The sequence below is a fragment of the Saccopteryx leptura genome, chromosome 2, assembly GCF_036850995.1.
Source record: "Saccopteryx leptura isolate mSacLep1 chromosome 2, mSacLep1_pri_phased_curated, whole genome shotgun sequence".
NCBI lineage: Eukaryota > Metazoa > Chordata > Mammalia > Chiroptera > Emballonuridae > Saccopteryx > Saccopteryx leptura.
The window spans coordinates 250,518,935-250,534,703 of NC_089504.1; the positions used below are offsets into that span (position 1 = coordinate 250,518,935).

At 58.1% G+C, this 15,769-nt stretch overlaps 1 protein-coding gene across 15 annotated transcripts in view; it reads right to left on the bottom strand.

Moving 5' to 3' along the window:
- RIMBP2 (RIMS binding protein 2) overlaps positions 1-15,769 on the bottom strand; it is a 130,963-nt gene that overhangs the window by 23,192 nt on the left and 92,002 nt on the right. For 8 of the 15 annotated variants that reach the window (XM_066371191.1, XM_066371193.1, XM_066371192.1 and 5 more), the window contains 6 exons: positions 11,440-11,644; positions 7,086-7,231; positions 5,921-5,997; positions 4,638-4,747; positions 2,384-3,196; positions 178-329 (listed from right to left, as the gene is read on the bottom strand). In XM_066371191.1, coding sequence (XP_066227288.1) covers positions 178-329; positions 2,384-3,196; positions 4,638-4,747; positions 5,921-5,997; positions 7,086-7,231; positions 11,440-11,644 — 1,503 coding nt within the window. The remainder of the gene's footprint in view (positions 1-177; positions 330-2,383; positions 3,197-4,637; positions 4,748-5,920; positions 5,998-7,085; positions 7,232-11,439; positions 11,645-15,769) is intronic. The other 7 variants (XM_066371203.1, XM_066371197.1, XM_066371202.1 and 4 more) reach the window with 1 other exon arrangement.

The window sequence follows — 15,769 nt, forward strand, 5'->3', positions numbered from 1 at the left end:
GAAGGAGGGGACAGTACTCGGTGTTCTGCGGTGACCCAGGGGAGGGCAGGTGGCAGGTGTCTAACAAGTGCTGGGGGTTGGGCTGCCAAGGAGGGAGGGAGGACACTCCCGGCAGTCTCCTTTCCATAGAGAAGGTATAAAAACTCCCGGGGCAGGCTTCCCACCCCAACGACTCACCCTCTGCCCTTTTGCATACACGCCGTAGCCCGTAACGTTGGCCCCGTTGGACAGCCCGGTGGGGGTCAGGGCAGGCGGCTTCCAGGAGACATGGACGGTTGCTGGGGTGGCCCCAGCTTGGACGGTGACATCTTGTGGGGGAGCTGGAGGACCTGGGGACAGAGGCAGAGAACTTTTTTCACGGCATAGCCCTTGGCAGGTGAGGTGTTGCTAGGATGGGCTGGTCTCACCTGGAAAGGTCATTTGTTCGAGTACCAACTCCCAGTTGTTACGTAAATGAGTCATGGGGAACATGGTTGGCCGTGTTGTTTTAACTTTGTACAGTGACAGATGGCCACAGGTGCATTACAGTGTTCACTCGGCAAGGCATGTAAATAAATCACTGCTGTGCACCCAAAACTCACATGCAATTTTGTGTCCACTCCACTTCAATAAAATAAAATAAAAAACATGAGAAAAAGAAGGTGCCGGGCAAGGCGGGGAGATGGGCATGAGAGAGCAGAGGAGGGTGCCCTGTGGGCTATGTCCTGGGGAACCACGGCTCAGTTCTGTCTGTGGTTAGACAGAGCCGCCTGGCTGTCCCCAGGCCCACCTGTGACACAGGCCTTGACCAGTCAGTGCACCCCAGCTACAAGATGGCTGAGGGGACCCCAGCATTTGGCAGAGGTGACAAGACTCTCCCCACCCTGTCACTCTCTCAAAAGAGAATGAGAGCCTAGACTGTGTGTCACCCATGCCGTTTCCTTGTGGGAAGTTCAAGAGACAGGGCTCTGGCGACACCACCTGAACTTGGGAATCAGCTCTGTAGACATCCTGCCTGTAGCCCAGGAAGGGGCCTCCCCAGATCCCTAGTTTGCCGACACCCTGACCTGGGCTTGCAGCCCCCGCAGTGGGGAGAGGTGAATGTGGGCCTCTCAGCCACCTCGTTTGGATAACTGTGTCACAGCAGCTCAGGCGGCCTGGGAGTTAACCTGTGGGACACGCTATGTGCCTTCTCCTGGGTCCTGTCCCCTTCTCTCCAGGAAGCCTCTCCCAACTGTCCCCATGGACACGCGGTCACCTCTCCCCTTGTCCCAGTGGAGTCCGGGTCTGGGGTCTCGTTCCTCCCCAGCACTGAGCACAGGACCCCATGTTCATGGCTGTGTCCCAACAACAACAGGCAGGACATCAGACTGTCATATAACCAGTCCCCATGAGGACACACCGCTCATGACCTCATAGAGTCAGTCAGGCCCCAGTCTAGTGTGGACTCCGGGGACACCAAGGAATGAATGTGGAGTCAGTTCTGTGTTGGAAAGCCGATCGCATGGTCAGTGGGAGATAGAAGGCAGATGTTCGGTGAAATGCTAATGAACTGTAACTCTAGCAAGGAATGAGGTGGGGCAGGTGAAGGATGGGGACAGGCCAGGGCAGCATGTCAGAACTGTGACCACCACGGGACTGAGGAAGGCCCTGGGGAACAGCTTGTGTCCTCGAATGTCCCTGCAGGGACGCCTGCTCTGACCCCAGATGGCCGCTCTTCCCCGGGTGTGCAGGGCCCTCCACCTGGCCACACTGGATGGCGGCCTCATCCACGCCCTGGGGGTGGGGGGGTTGGCGCCCCTTCCCTGAGCAGCACCAGGATCCAGTAAGTCAGACAGCGAGCAGACCCAGCAGGCTCGTCCGTGTCACTGCCTGCAGCTCCCTGGAGTGTGGGGGGGTGGCCGTCCTCCCTCCAGTGACGGCAAGGACACCAAGGAGGGGACGGGGTTGCACAGTGGACATGTACAGAACCCAAACAGCAGGGATGGAGGAGCCCCTCTTCCACACAGTCCGCCCAGGTGTGTGATTTGTATCAAACAAAACAACGAGGAGTGCGGGTGCTCTGTTCACGCGGCAGGTGGCTGGGAGGAGCCAGATGGGCCCTGCTGTGTCCTGGGCCGCAGGTCCTGCCTCTCGACTCCAGGACAAGCCTCGGCCATGCAGGCATCAAAGGAAGAATTTCCAACACCGTGGCCCCAAACACAATCCAAGTTCCCTCTCTCTCCGTGTCATGCACCACACATGTACACACACATACACGCACTTACACACGCATGTCCTGTGTCTCACTGGTGACTTAGGGACCCCCAGGATAACTTAGCTGCATATGTACAGCTCTCCCCTCCTGCTCCCATACCCCACCACCCTCTGTCTCCACAGGTGACCCCCAGGAGGGCAGGCTCACCGGCAGGCAGAGTGGAGAACTCCACAAAGGCCTCCTTCTTCTCCCTCTGCTCCAAGGGCAGCTGCCACGGCATCTGGTGGGGCCTGGCCAGGACCTTGACCTTATAGGCCGTGTCGGGCCGGAGGTTGAAGAACTGGTACTTGTACCTGGCCGCCTTGACCACGTCCAGCTCCTCCTCGTTGAGGAAGATCACGTGGCTGTAGTTGCTGTTGGTGGGCAGCCAGGACAGCTGGGCGGAGATCTGGGTGATGTTGTCCACCCGCAGGTGGGAGGGGGCCACCACCACATCCTTGCCCACGAGCAGCGTGCACCGCAGCTGGTCCGAGCTGCCCCTGCTTGTCATGCACTGCACAGACACGCGGTGGGTGCAGGCAGCCATGTTCAGCTTCTCCACCAGGGCCTTAGTTCTGCCCAAGAGCGGGAGGCTCAGGCGCGGCTCCTGGTCCACCAGCACGATGTAGCCGCCCACGGTCCCCCACCCCGGCGGCACGGCCGGGGGCTCCCAGCCCACAATGACACTTTTGGCAAGTTGTTTGATGAGGGTGATTTTCCTCGGGTAAGGCACAATGTCTTCTCCGACGTCGTCGATGTGCACGTCCAGTGTCCCCACGCCATTGTCGGTGACGCCCGCGTCCAGGTGAGTGGGCGAGTGCAGGTCAAGGATACTCTCCCCGTCCAGGCCGAGGCCAGATTGGTTGATGAAGTTCTGACCCTGCTCGGTCCCCAGTGTGCTTAGCCGAGACTCGCTGTCCTGGACAAAGTCCACAAAGTTGGAGGGCACCAGACCCCTCTGCCCGTCCAGGAGTTCACCTGCTGGGGGCAACACCATGTTACTAGGGGACCTCTCTCTGGTTCGTGAGACAGTCTAACTTCCGTGTTCTGTCCATCCGAGAGGCTCTGAAGCCCAGTGGGGATGACCGTCCCCCTCCTTCGGAGTCTGAGGGGAAGGCTTGCTTGGCAGTCAAGCGACTCGGGGACTGGGAAGTGCTGTGCTGTGGTCTGATCCTAGCAGACCCTCATCTGAGGGATGTCTGACAGGCCCACGAGAAGCCATCGCAGCCATCTGTTTAATCAGTCCTGGGTTCTACCAGAGCAAATGAAGCCCCCGATTCTCCTCTGTGCCCTGTCACAAGTGCAGGTCTGGACCAGTCAGCCCTTGCCTGGATGGGGCTCCAGCCTCGCTGAACCCAGGGAAGATGGTAACGATGGTGGTGGTGACCGTGGTGTGAGGGGAATGACAGCTCACATCTGCTGAGCTAGGACCATGCCCCAGGCCCTCCTCTGGCCTATCTGTGCCCCGTTATCCTCACCGCCTCCCCGGGGCAGGGGGGGGCTCTCCATTCCACAGCAGGGGAAACTGAGGCATCAAGGGGTGATGACCTCAGGCACAGATGTCTACAGTGGTGGGGAAATCAGCAACACTGATGTGAATTTGAGTGTTGAAACGTTTCTGCCACCAGCTGTGGTGAAACGGTGCACAGTGACTGTCACTAATAGAAGTGACTCAGCCCCCAGGCGAGGCGGCTGCCACTCGTGGACAGCCAGAGAACACCCAGGACCAGCCTGTGTGTCAGCCTTGAGGCAACTCCTCGAGCCTGTGAGCTGGGCAGGTCACAGTGCTGCTCAGGGAACAGAAAGAGACCCCACACCCTGCTCTTTGTGACAGGCGATCAGGATGCTTGGGGAACTGAGGAACCCTGATTTATAAAGCTGCTATCATAGAATCCCCCTCAAGCTATAAAGGTCACAAAAGGTTATGCATTTCGGGTAGAAAAGCTCACATCCCTGATTCCACGCAGAGAGATGACTGTTAAGGGGTGATTGGCAGGATGGGGAGCCAGGCCACCCTCAGCGAACAGCAGGTTGTGAGGTCACCCTGATCCAGGGAGGCCACCTGGACGGGCCTGCCGGAGAGGACACTGATGGGGACTCGGGTGCTGGGCAGCAGCACAGAAAAGGGCGCAGAGAGCCCGCGGGTACCGGACATCCGTCAGCCCTGTGTCTGAGTGGCTGTCTGGGAAACTGCAGTGGTTACTATCTGCATCTTCCCCGAGGCCTGTGCTCAGAGCAGTCATCATAGGGGACCCACCTGGTCACCAGAAAGGGGACCCTGGAGGGTGAGCGTGGAGGTCAGAGCCGAGCACCAGCCAACAGGAGTGACTAGGGACCAGGCCTGTCCCACAGGCCCTGGACCAGTGAGTGCAGTGGGGGGGCCTGGACACGTGCACCGACCACCCACCGCACTCTAACAGACCTTCATAGAAGCCATCCTCATCCATGTCCCCGTAGACGTAGAGGTACTTCCCCGCCGTGAGGGGCAACTCGGCTTCCGGGTTCTCATTGGGCCCGTCAAAGGGGTTATAACTACGGGAGAAGCAAAACTCATTCAGGAGACGCACCGACAGAGGCCGGTCATGGCCCTGCCGGCACTAGCGGCTCTCCACAGACCCGTGTGACAGGCCTGCGTCAATGATGCAGCTCTCTGTGCACTGAAACGCCAGCTTGCTCTCACAGATTTAAGACAGACATCGTTCTGAAACCCAGCTGTGCATCTGCCAACTTTGTATCAGGTGGACGTATTTATAATTCTAATGTTTCTGTTCACACAGCTCAGTTCTAACATAACTCTCAATTTCCAAATTAGTAAGCAAAGAAGAAGATCATTAATGCTATAATGTTTCCACTTTTACCCTTTAGCAAAGGGAGGAATGCGTCACATTATGCCCTTTAGTAACCTGCCTGTTTTTCACACTTCACAATATGGCATGACTCTTTCCGCCTCATGAAATAATGTATTGTGGCCCTTTTAATGGGTGCATAATATTCCACTGGATAGATGAACATACTTTAACTCTCTAATGTGGGCACTGCTGTTGCTTCCAACTCTGGGCAAATGCAACCAGTGTTGCGTCAATGTCTTTACAAAGCCCTCTGCCCACTCTCTCCCCACAGATGAATCTCTTGGAAGTATATTTGTTTGGTCACAGCCATGCACTTTTCTGAGGTCTTGGGGATGCATCTCCAAAAATCATGACACCTGGACACACCGCTTTACCTTCCATCCCTGCTGGGAGTATCAAAGTGCACCATATCCTCAAGGCTTCAAAATACTGGAATGGACATCTTTTAAAGTCATGCCCAACTTATAAATAAAACTCTTGTTACATAAATTTTGGATTTTCTAGTTAAAAGATTAACCTGAAACAATAGAAAAGCTCCAATAAAAAAAAAAAAGGGCCATTCCTGTGGGTCGGGGGTGACAACCATGCACTGTAAGGTTGTAACAACCACACGCTAGTTTGCACAAACATATTCCTGTGAGGTCACAGGCTCTGTTGGATCTCATTAAATCTCCATGGGAAAAGCAGGACAGACAATCTTATTCCCAATTGTAGTAGCCCAACAAGGAGAGTGGACAGGACGAAGTCACGAGCTTGTCAGTGGTGGGGGTGTGACCAGAATTCAGGCCCCCATCCCCGCATCTGCCCCCAGGCCCTGCACTCACAAAGGACCCCGGTGCGGAGAGTGTGGCCTCACCTGTAGCGGGCGACACACAGGTGCACCTTCCCCGAGTACCTCTGCTTGGGGGGGTTGGCATTTCGTTCATTGTCCATCTGTCAACACAAGTGACATTCGGTTATGAAGCGGTGGTCTCACATTCCATGGGGGGGGGGGGATACGGGATCATCCCGCAGTCCCATGGGGCTATGCAGCCTCAGAGGGTGGAGTTCCCAGAAGATACCGCGGCCCCTCAGCCCAGGGACAAAGCCATGCAGACTCCTAGGTCACACAGAGGACCTTTACAAAGAACAGACTCAGAGTGAGGACCTTCCCCACTTAATTAAGGCATGGAGTGCCCTGAGCCAGGTCCTGAGAGGGTCCTTGGAAAACAAAGGTAGATAATGGCTTGTGCCCTATGCTCTCAAGGGCTCAGTCCAGGGAGGGAGAGACACGCCCACCATGCTCAGGGCTTAGGGCATGAGACACCCAAAAAGACAGCATGGAGAAGGAGACTGGGGCTCTTTCCTCCCAGCTCCCCAGTCTTGATGTCTGTAGAACACAAGGACTCTGCTCACGGTGGCCCCTTACTCAGCCCCTCATTGGTCCTAGGCTGGGGGCGGAGGGGTGAGCACGAGCTGTTGTGACCATGCTCCCTGGGATGGGGCAGCCACGGGCCCCCCCCCTTCCTCATCACACACGGTCTGCCCAGCGGTCGGCATGGGCTTCTAACACAGGAATCAGACTGTGTCACCCCCTCCCAGACTTTCCTTGGTCTCAAGTGGACTTCCCTGTGGCCCAGGGGTCAACTCAGTCTCCCACCCTCCCCACTCCTCTCCACACAGACAGGCTCCGGGGCTCCCTCATCAGCACAACGTGACACCCACGTCCCCACGGCCGTCTGAGGACGGCCGCCCTGCCCCATCTTGTCCCGCCGGGTCACCGGCTTGTGTCGTCAGTGTTGCCTGACGTGCTCCATGTTGGCTTGTTCATGGTCTGTTACCCCAGGAACACAGGGACAGGGTCCTCAGCCCTCACGTGCCCCCCCCCCATGGTGGGAGCTCAGTGAGACCGGCTGCGGGAGTTCATGGGTGGTGGGGCGGGGAGACCCAGGAGGAGGAGGAGGGTGGGGAGAACCGTCAGTGTCCACACCAGACGTCACGGTACAGGCCGGCCAGCGGGCCTCTCCCGGGACGGGACTCACGTCTGACTCAAATCTGCATTTTGGGCCTCCAGATCTTGACAGGAAGGTGGGCCTGACCGACAGAGGCTCTGGCTTGTCCCGGGGAAGCTGCAGGGGCCGGATGTAGTCCCCGATCACAGTGCGGCTTCCGAAGGCACTCTCCTGACCTGGCCGCAGGCATCGAGACAGCGGGAAGAAGAGACGACGTGATAAAGCGCCTTTGCCGTCTGCCCACCCCCCATCGTTGGCATCTGCTCTGGACCCGCAGCTGGGACCCACCATCCCCCACTCTCAGTCCATTCTGGACGCCCATCAGGCAGAGTCTGTCCCAGGACAGTGGCTGGGGGTGACAGGGCTGCCATGTGAGGCAGACGGTCCTGCCACGGTCAGAGAACTGAGGGGCGTCACCCCCTCCCTGGCTGAGCACAGAGGTCACACAGCACACACGATGTGCATGGCAGCCCGTCACCACCAGGGGGATACTGTGCGTGTGAGGAGGGAGCCTGCTGCTGGGGGCGGCCTGCACACTGGACCCTGGTGACCAGTGGTGGCTGTGGAGCTGCCCACCCAGCTTGTCACCCACGCCAGAGAACAAACTCCCCTTTGCTCATACCAGCTCAGGCTGGCTCTGCTGTCCCTTAGGATCCACAGGGTCCAAACTGACACACAGGGTGGCCAAAGACACTTCTGACAAGAGACTTACAAGGACCATAAAGCTCTCTGCCCATCCTGTCCTCCCAGGATGCAAGACAGCTGCTAAGCCCTGTCCCTGTCACACGGTGGGAGAACTGAGCATTGTGACCATGGCTGGCTGGGACTCTCAGATTAGATTAGAATCAGGGATATTTTATTCCCATATCCAGATGTGAAATCCAGAAGCAACTAATTCCGTCCCCAGGATCAGCCACCCAGGGGACTGAAGACTCCCCTCCCTGGTGTCTCTCTGTGGCTATCACGTCACGGGCCGGCTTCCCTGAGTCCAAGTCAGCAAGGACCAAGTGGTTCAAAACAATATGACAAGTGTCCCACACGGGCTGCCACAGTCGTCGCCCACACAGACCCCTCCCCCACCCCCCTGCCACCTGATTAAGAGAACACCAGAGAGCATTTCTGTAACGGAGGGTGGATGCTGTCATGACCCGGGTCCCCTGCCAGGCTGACGGGCCCCAGGAGTAGGGCCTGTGCACCGTTCACAGCTGTGCTGGGCACACAGCAGGAGCAGAGGAGATAGTCACTGAATGGACCGAGTCCTGGGGACTCAAAACGCCAACTCAGAACAGGGCTCGGCTGCAGGCCAGCACTGCTTTTCTGTCTGCGCGACAGAGGAGCGTCACCCCTGACACGTGACTTGTCCCAGGCAGTGACTTGCGAGTGAAAGTGACGTGTCCCATGCGGGGCAGGAGTCTACCATTTATTTTCCCTACAGTGGAACATTCTAGTCAGGAGGCTGTCTGCCACCTCTCCCGGGCGCCCTCAGTCAGCCCGAAATGGGCGCCCAACACAATCAAGACACAGATGTGGTATGGAGCCCCCGCGATCTGGGAGGTGTCTGGCCCCGTGGAGAACCCAGCCACCCTGATGGACAGATGGACACGTGGCTCCGGAACGGCATGGTGATGAACACGGTAGCGTCGCCCTGTGCTCAGGTCTAACTAACACAGATCCAGTCTGATGGGGAAAACGATGTGACAAACTTGAGAGAGGTCCCTCCACACTTCTCAGGAGGAGGTAAGCCTAGTCACCTCAGTAACAGGGCTGCACCTGCCCCTCTCGTGTGAACATCGCTCTTCCTGCGACTCAAACGCCTCAAGGGATGCATTTCCTGGGAAACGTGACCAGTGCTTCTCCAATCCTGGCTCCAGTCCCGAAGGCAGGCTGGCATGTGGGACTGGGGCGACAGCCTCTGTCCACACGTTCCCAACTGCAGGTTCCAGGGGTGACCGTCTGTGTGCAGTTCCCGCGTGCAGTTGTCCAACGTCACTCCTCTGCATGGACCGCCAGTCCCTCAAGCTCAGACTCAGCCCTCTGCTGTCCTCCTTGGCCACCGGGCCAGGCCGGCTCCAAGCAGAAGGAAACTGAGGCATGAGCAGCCCTTCTGCCCGGGACCGTCACCTCCTCTGCGGCCCAGCTTGTCCTCTGAGCCCTGCCCTCCCACACAGATCCTCCATGGAGACCAGGAGGCCCCACCAGTGGCTGAGACCTCCATGCTGCCCACCCTGGAATGGCTCTGGCGAGACTTTGGGATTGCAGGAGAAGACCTCTCACGGGCACTTGCCTGGCTTCGACCACTAATGCCAGCGCGGCAAGGATGATGTCAGCATGACACCGAGTGTCATCTGGCTAGTGGGCCCTCTGGTAACAGCTCCTTCAGTGAGCTGAGTCTTCCATGTGGCAAACTCAGGAGACGCGGCACGGCTGTGCTTCTGCTTGTTTTGATCTCAGGGTCTGTTTTCCATCATCCTGACTCAGATCCCATTCCAGATCCACCTTGAAACCAACTCGCTCCCGTGGACCCACGAGCTTCTGCCAGAATGACCTGTGTCCAGCTGCGCAGAAAGAGCCCCACGGTCCCAGGGCCTGTGGTGTCTAGAGGCACTGCTGCAGGGGTGGGCTTGGCGCATCCCGGACTCAGCTCCTGAAGCATCCCCTGCACTGATGGAGGACATTCGCTGGGACCTCACTGCAAGCAGGATGTGGCTGATGCCAAGCGCCTGCCTTCCGTGGGATGCGGGGGCACTGGTGGTACCAGGCAGAGGCACCCCCGTGGCCAGCCCCAGTGGAACCCGGCGCGCATGTGGCTGCATTTTCTGCTGTGTAGAAGGTGGCTCCTCCAGCGGGGAGAGCCCAGGCCGCCTCCAGGCAAGTCCTCCTGACGCCCTTCTCCTCCCTCAAGACCTGGCTGCGGCCTAGCCCGTCACTGGAACAGATCTTAGCCATGAGCACCACCGTGTGCTGGGTCCTGGGAACCATGCGGCGTGTTGGGCTCGGGGGCCCTGAAGGACACGCCTTACATCCCCACCCAAACACAAACCCTCTCCCCATCTGGTCAGGGCTGACACTCACCCCCTCGTATACCACAGGGTTCACAGCTCAAACACCCCTTCTTGGCGGCAGCCCCTCTGACCAACCCTCCTAAGTGGCCCCGGCCACTTTCCACCCTGTCACCCCGTCCTCTTGGATCTCCACCCAGTCACCCACCCATCCCCTAGTTTCCTGCCTGTCCCCTCCAAGGGGGCTGTGCCAGGCCTGGCACCGGACCGCAGCCCGGTGGTGTCAGGCACTCAGACATGTGCGGGGATATCCGGGCCTTGTCCCCGCCCTGTCCCCACAGCCACCAGCATGACCCCTGTGACGAGCAGGAGGGAAGGTGTGGGGTGCTGACGCAGAGAAAGTGACTGATCCAGAAGAGCCCCTGTCGCCTTGGTTTGATAACAAGAAGAACAGGTCACATATTCTGATAAGAAAAGGGGCCTGGAGATTCTCATCTGTGGACTCATCCCCCCTGAATTTAAAAAATCCTCTCTTCCAGTGGGCGGCCGTAACTGCTACCGGGTCAGCCTGTGCGCCCAGCGAACACCCATGGGGGAAGCTCCGTGCTAAATGGGGTTGTTTGCTGCATCTACACTGCAAACCTTCAATGGGGTTTCATCCAATGTCCCCGTGACCATTCTAACTGTGACAAAGAAAAACCATCCCCAACACTCATCCCACTCCCCCCCTGCACCTCCTAAACAGAAACAAGATGGGCGAGCATTAAAACTTGCCCACTGTTCTCAGCCCTGGCCAGGTGGTGCAGTGGATAGAGCATCACTCCCGCATGAAGGTTCGACCCCAGGTCAGGGCACATAGAAGAAGCAATCAGGGAGGGCACAGCTATAGGAACAACTGAGTAGAACATCGAGCTGATGTTTCTCTTTCTCTCCCTCTCTCAAGTCAATGGAATTTTTTTTTTTAATTAAAAATTCGCCTGTATTCTCACTACCTCTGTCAGAACCGAGTTCCAGGTATGTCACTGTGTCACCAGGGGGCTGATGGGGTGGAAGGAAGAGAGATAGCCAGAGAGAAACCCGGCTGGCAGGCCCTAGTGCAGGAGTCACAGTGTAGTCCCCGCCCCAGACCATTGGGTCAGCCCCTGATGACTCCTCAACTGTGTGGCCCCCACAAGGGCCCAACTCTCCTGTCTGTGAATGGGGCTCAGAACAGCACTGAGCCCGCACAGGGCCGGGGCCATGTTCGCTGACACCTGTCAGGTGCTCCTCCACCCTGGCACTCCGGCCCGCCTGCCCTCCCAGACCCCACTGTGCACAACCGCTCGTGGGGGGCGCCAGCCACCTACTCCACCTCAGCCCAGGTGGGAGGGGCTCTGGGTACTCACCTGACCCAATGGAGGGGGCTAGTCCGTTCATGAACGGCGGGAAAGGCTTGCTGGGGGACAAGGGGACATCCAAGGAAGTCAGCAAGCTGCCGCCCAGCAGGTCGATCTTGCCCGCGTGCTGCCGAAACTTCTCCAGGTCCCGGGACAGCAGGCTGAACTGCTCGCTCTGCACGCGGCACTTGTCCTCCAGCTCCCGCACCTTGCACTGCGAGAGGCACATGGGTCAGCGGGGTGGTGGGGAGGGTGCATCTGTGCATGGCTGTGAAAGTGTTGTGTGTGCCTGTGTGTGGCCGGCGCTGCCTCCCACCTCCAATGGAACAGTGCCTGATAAAAGCCTTCGGGGGTGGACATGAGAAACCACAGGGCCATGCGCACCATGAGCTCATGGGTTCCAGCCCACCACGGCCTGTCCTGGGCTCTGCATGTACACGGGCACTTTGAGGTCTGGACTGAGAGGGAGACACAGCCCAGACTGGGGCTCGGGCACACTTCCTCCAGGGGCACCTGTCCCCAATAGTGCAGAACCTCAGAGAAGACCGCGTTAGCAATAATGAGGAAGTGCCCCTTGCAGGATGCAACTGGCAACATGGCTGCTGTTTGCAGACACCTGGGCATGTCTCAGGACACACCAGGGAGGGCAGGAGTCTCCCTCGGGCACACAGGTCAGGGAAGGGTCTCCCACCAGCCCCCTGGTTCTCTCTGGTCCCCGCCCCAGCTTCTGCACAGATGGGCACCCACTCCGGAAGGGCACACAAAGGGTCCACTCCTCCCCCCTCACCCCAGCATCCTCTGCGTGGCACTAACCACTGCCCACATTTTATTAGCTCTCCGATGACCTGTCGTCTGTCTCCACAACTGGATGATAAGCTCCAAGCCTGTGCTCTCCAGCCCCTGATCATCCACAGTGCTTTGCGTAGGGTCAGCTCATAGTAGGTGCTCAATAAATATGTGCTGGGCCAACGATAGGAGGGACCCTGCTCTGCAGGCATCGGGTTCCTTGCTAATCTGCATGAAGCCCTGCCTATCACTGCCCCTTATGCCATGGTCAGCGGCAAGTCTGGGCTGCCATGTGATTGTGTGTGTGTGGTCTGGCTTCTCACATGAGGGCAGGGACTTCTGTCGCTGCTTTCCTGCCACGTCTCCAGCACTTGAAAGAGAGCTTGGTCCCAAGCCAGCACCCACACACATGTGGTTTAACCTGAGTGCCTGTGCAGGGAAGGAGGCGGTGGCACAGTGAGAAGAGACCCTCAGACCCGGAGGCCAGCGACACGCCTTCCCTCTACCGGCCCCTTAGTCCACGGTAAAATGCTGATTACAAACCTCTAACTGATTTATCTGATTCACTGAAAAATATCGGCAGGAATCTTTTAAAAAGCTGAATGAGCTCAGCTGTGTCACTGCGTCCACCGAGGAAGGCGCAGACTGGAAGGCCGCCCAGGCACGGTGGGGATGCGGGAAAGGGTCAATGCCCACGGGCAGCTCTGACCCCAGAGCAGGGGCGAGCGTCAGAGGCCCCAAGGCCAGGGGCTCTGGGCCTCACTGGTCACACAGGCAGGAACCTCGGACAGGAACAGCCAGCAGGCTCCTAGCCCTCTGGCGACCGCCCCCAGGACATCTGCCACCTGGATGCCCACTGATGCCCAGATGTGCCAGTCAGTAGGGACATCACCAGAAAACAGTTGGTGAGGTCACCAGCCTTTTCCTAAGTGTGATGAGTGGGAAAGGCAGGCCTTGCTGAAAGGTGTTTAAACTATGCCAACTGGGTCACCTTGCTTGGTCCGCCCACTCTTGAATGAACATGGTGTGAGCCTCGCATGATCTCAGGCTGGCTCTTAGGTCTGGGTCTCCGTCTGGTCCATGTCCAGATACTGGTGTGGAGGACTTCCATGGCCCAAGGCCACCAGGACCAGGTCCTTGGTGGACACTCCCCACAGCACTGAGCGACAGAGCCAGCGCCAATATGCCACCCTGTGAGCCCTTGCTCTGTGCAAGTCTGCACATGCAGGCCAGGACTCCCTGGAGCCACGCTGCAGGGAGCGGCCGGGCTCTCCTGCCCCCGATTCCCACCAGACAGAGTCTGAGCCGTGCTGCTCACACCCACTCGTCCAATCGTCTTTCCTGTTCCTGTCCGTGTGTCTCCTCAGCGCCTCAGAGGTCCAAGGCAGCAGGGTGCCAACCCTCAGACCATGCAGCTTCCAGACACCTGTTCTCACTGGTTTCAGGGGGAATGGTCAGAACAACAAAAAGATGAGAAGAGGGGACTCGCTGAGCCCCGAAGTGCACCTCCCCAGTGAGGGCGCCTTCTGGGAACTTCTCAGGCTCCTGTTTTCCTCCAACAGAAGAGGCAGGCTTCCCAGCAGGGCCTTGGGGCCCACAGACTGCTGGCCCAGCTGGAGGTGGGGGAAGTGTGGGCAGCTGAGGCAGGCAGGGGGATAAAGCCAGGCCCTGCTGAGTCAGCCGGGCTGCTGCTGCAGGTCTCCGGCCACTGCCCTGGCCCTGTGTCTCGAAGCCCAGACGCCCAGACGCCTAATGCATCTCAGACCCCGGCTGGAGGGCGGCTGCCCCCGCACTTAGACCTGACCACCCGGGAACAGGTGGTGTAAGCGTCAGGCAAGTGAGCTACGACTGGAACAAACAGCAGAGACCTGCAAATGTGGACATGGGTATTCATAAAGACGAAGGAAAACACACCCCGAATTGGGACACCCAGCATCCCCAGTTTCTCCACCCAGTGTGTCTCCTCTGGCCCCAGCGTCACAAAGGGCAGCCCGGGAGCGGGTGCCGAGCTCTGTGACCAGCCTGAGAGGAAAGGGATGCTGTGAACGGTCACTCCAGACAGCTGACCCGGGAGCATCCCAGGCAGACGGGGTCAGGGAGCCACTTGTCTTTTGGAGTCAATGAGGGTTGTGATGCTGTTTATTATTTGCTGAGCACCTACTATGTGCTGGGCCTGATGGGGGCTCCCGATGCACTGTTGATGATGGTTAGAAAGACTCAGGGGCTAAGTTGGCATGAGCCCAGCACAGAGCAAGGGAGACAAGTCCAAGGGGAGCAATGGCCAACGTCACAAACCCTTGCAGGTGGCAGGACAGACCCAGGCCTGACTGCAGGCTCCGAGCTGGGCCCACCCCTCATTCACTCAGGGGACATGGAGATAAGTCAGGCAGGCTCAGTGGACCTCAGTTTCCTCATCTGTAACTGGGGTGCAGAATCCGAGGGCACACTGAGCGCAGACTTCAGTCACACCCAGCATTGTCACACTTCTCGGCTGCGGGGACACCTGTTGTCAGCCCAGTGCGGCAGCGGTTTAAGCCCATGTGGGCACACCGGAGCTCCCCCCTGCTTTTCTTTTCTTTTCTTTTCTTTTTTTTTTTTTGTATTTTTCTGAATTTGGAAACGGGGAGGCAGTCAGACAGACTCCCGCATGTGCTCAACAGGGATCTAACCCGCATGCCCACCAGGGGGCGGTGCTCTGCCCATCTGGGGCATCGCTCTGTCGCAACCAGAGCCATTCTAGTGCCTGAGGCAGAGGCCATAAAGCCATCCTCAGCACCCGGGCCAACTTTGCTCCAATGGAGCCTCACTACGGGAGGGGAAGAGAGAGACAGAGAGGAAGGAGAGGGGGAGGGGTGGAGAAGTAGATGAGCGCTTCTCCTGTGTGCCCTGGCCGGGAATCGAACCTGGGACTCCCACACGCCAGGCCGACGCTCTACCACTGAGCCAACCGGCCAGGGCCACCCCCTGCTTTTCCTCAGCAGCCAGAGACACGGAGGCCCCCCACACACACTTTTTCAGAGCAACCCCCAATTACAGAGCACCTTGCACCCATTATGCACCCGTCTCTGTCCTGGCACTTACGCACATCATGACAGACGCTGGAAGGCCACACACACTCATCTGAACAGGCTCTGAATTCCAGGACCGTTAGGACAATGCAACCTTGACCCTGAAATGTAACTGAGGGGTCACCAGGGGAGACCCTGGGGAGTGAAGATGTCTGGAATAGAGGTGTTACACTCTGGAATTTTAGGGACGCAGCATCATTAGAACACGTGTGCTTTGGTCCACATGACAAATGCACCCGTTACACTGTCTAACTAATGCACAGTGAACTCCACGCTGGTGGGTCTGGAGCATTAATTTGTGTGTTTCTGTAACAAGGGTCCATGTTTCACTCAGATGAGCACTGTTATGGGTGGGACCCCAGACTCCTGTGCTGCCCTCAAGGAGCCAACGCAGGCAGGGAAAGGGAGGCCTCAGGGCAACCAAGATGGAGTCAGGGCTCATCCTGGACCAGACGTCACTCCCAAATACAGGAGCAGGCATGGTT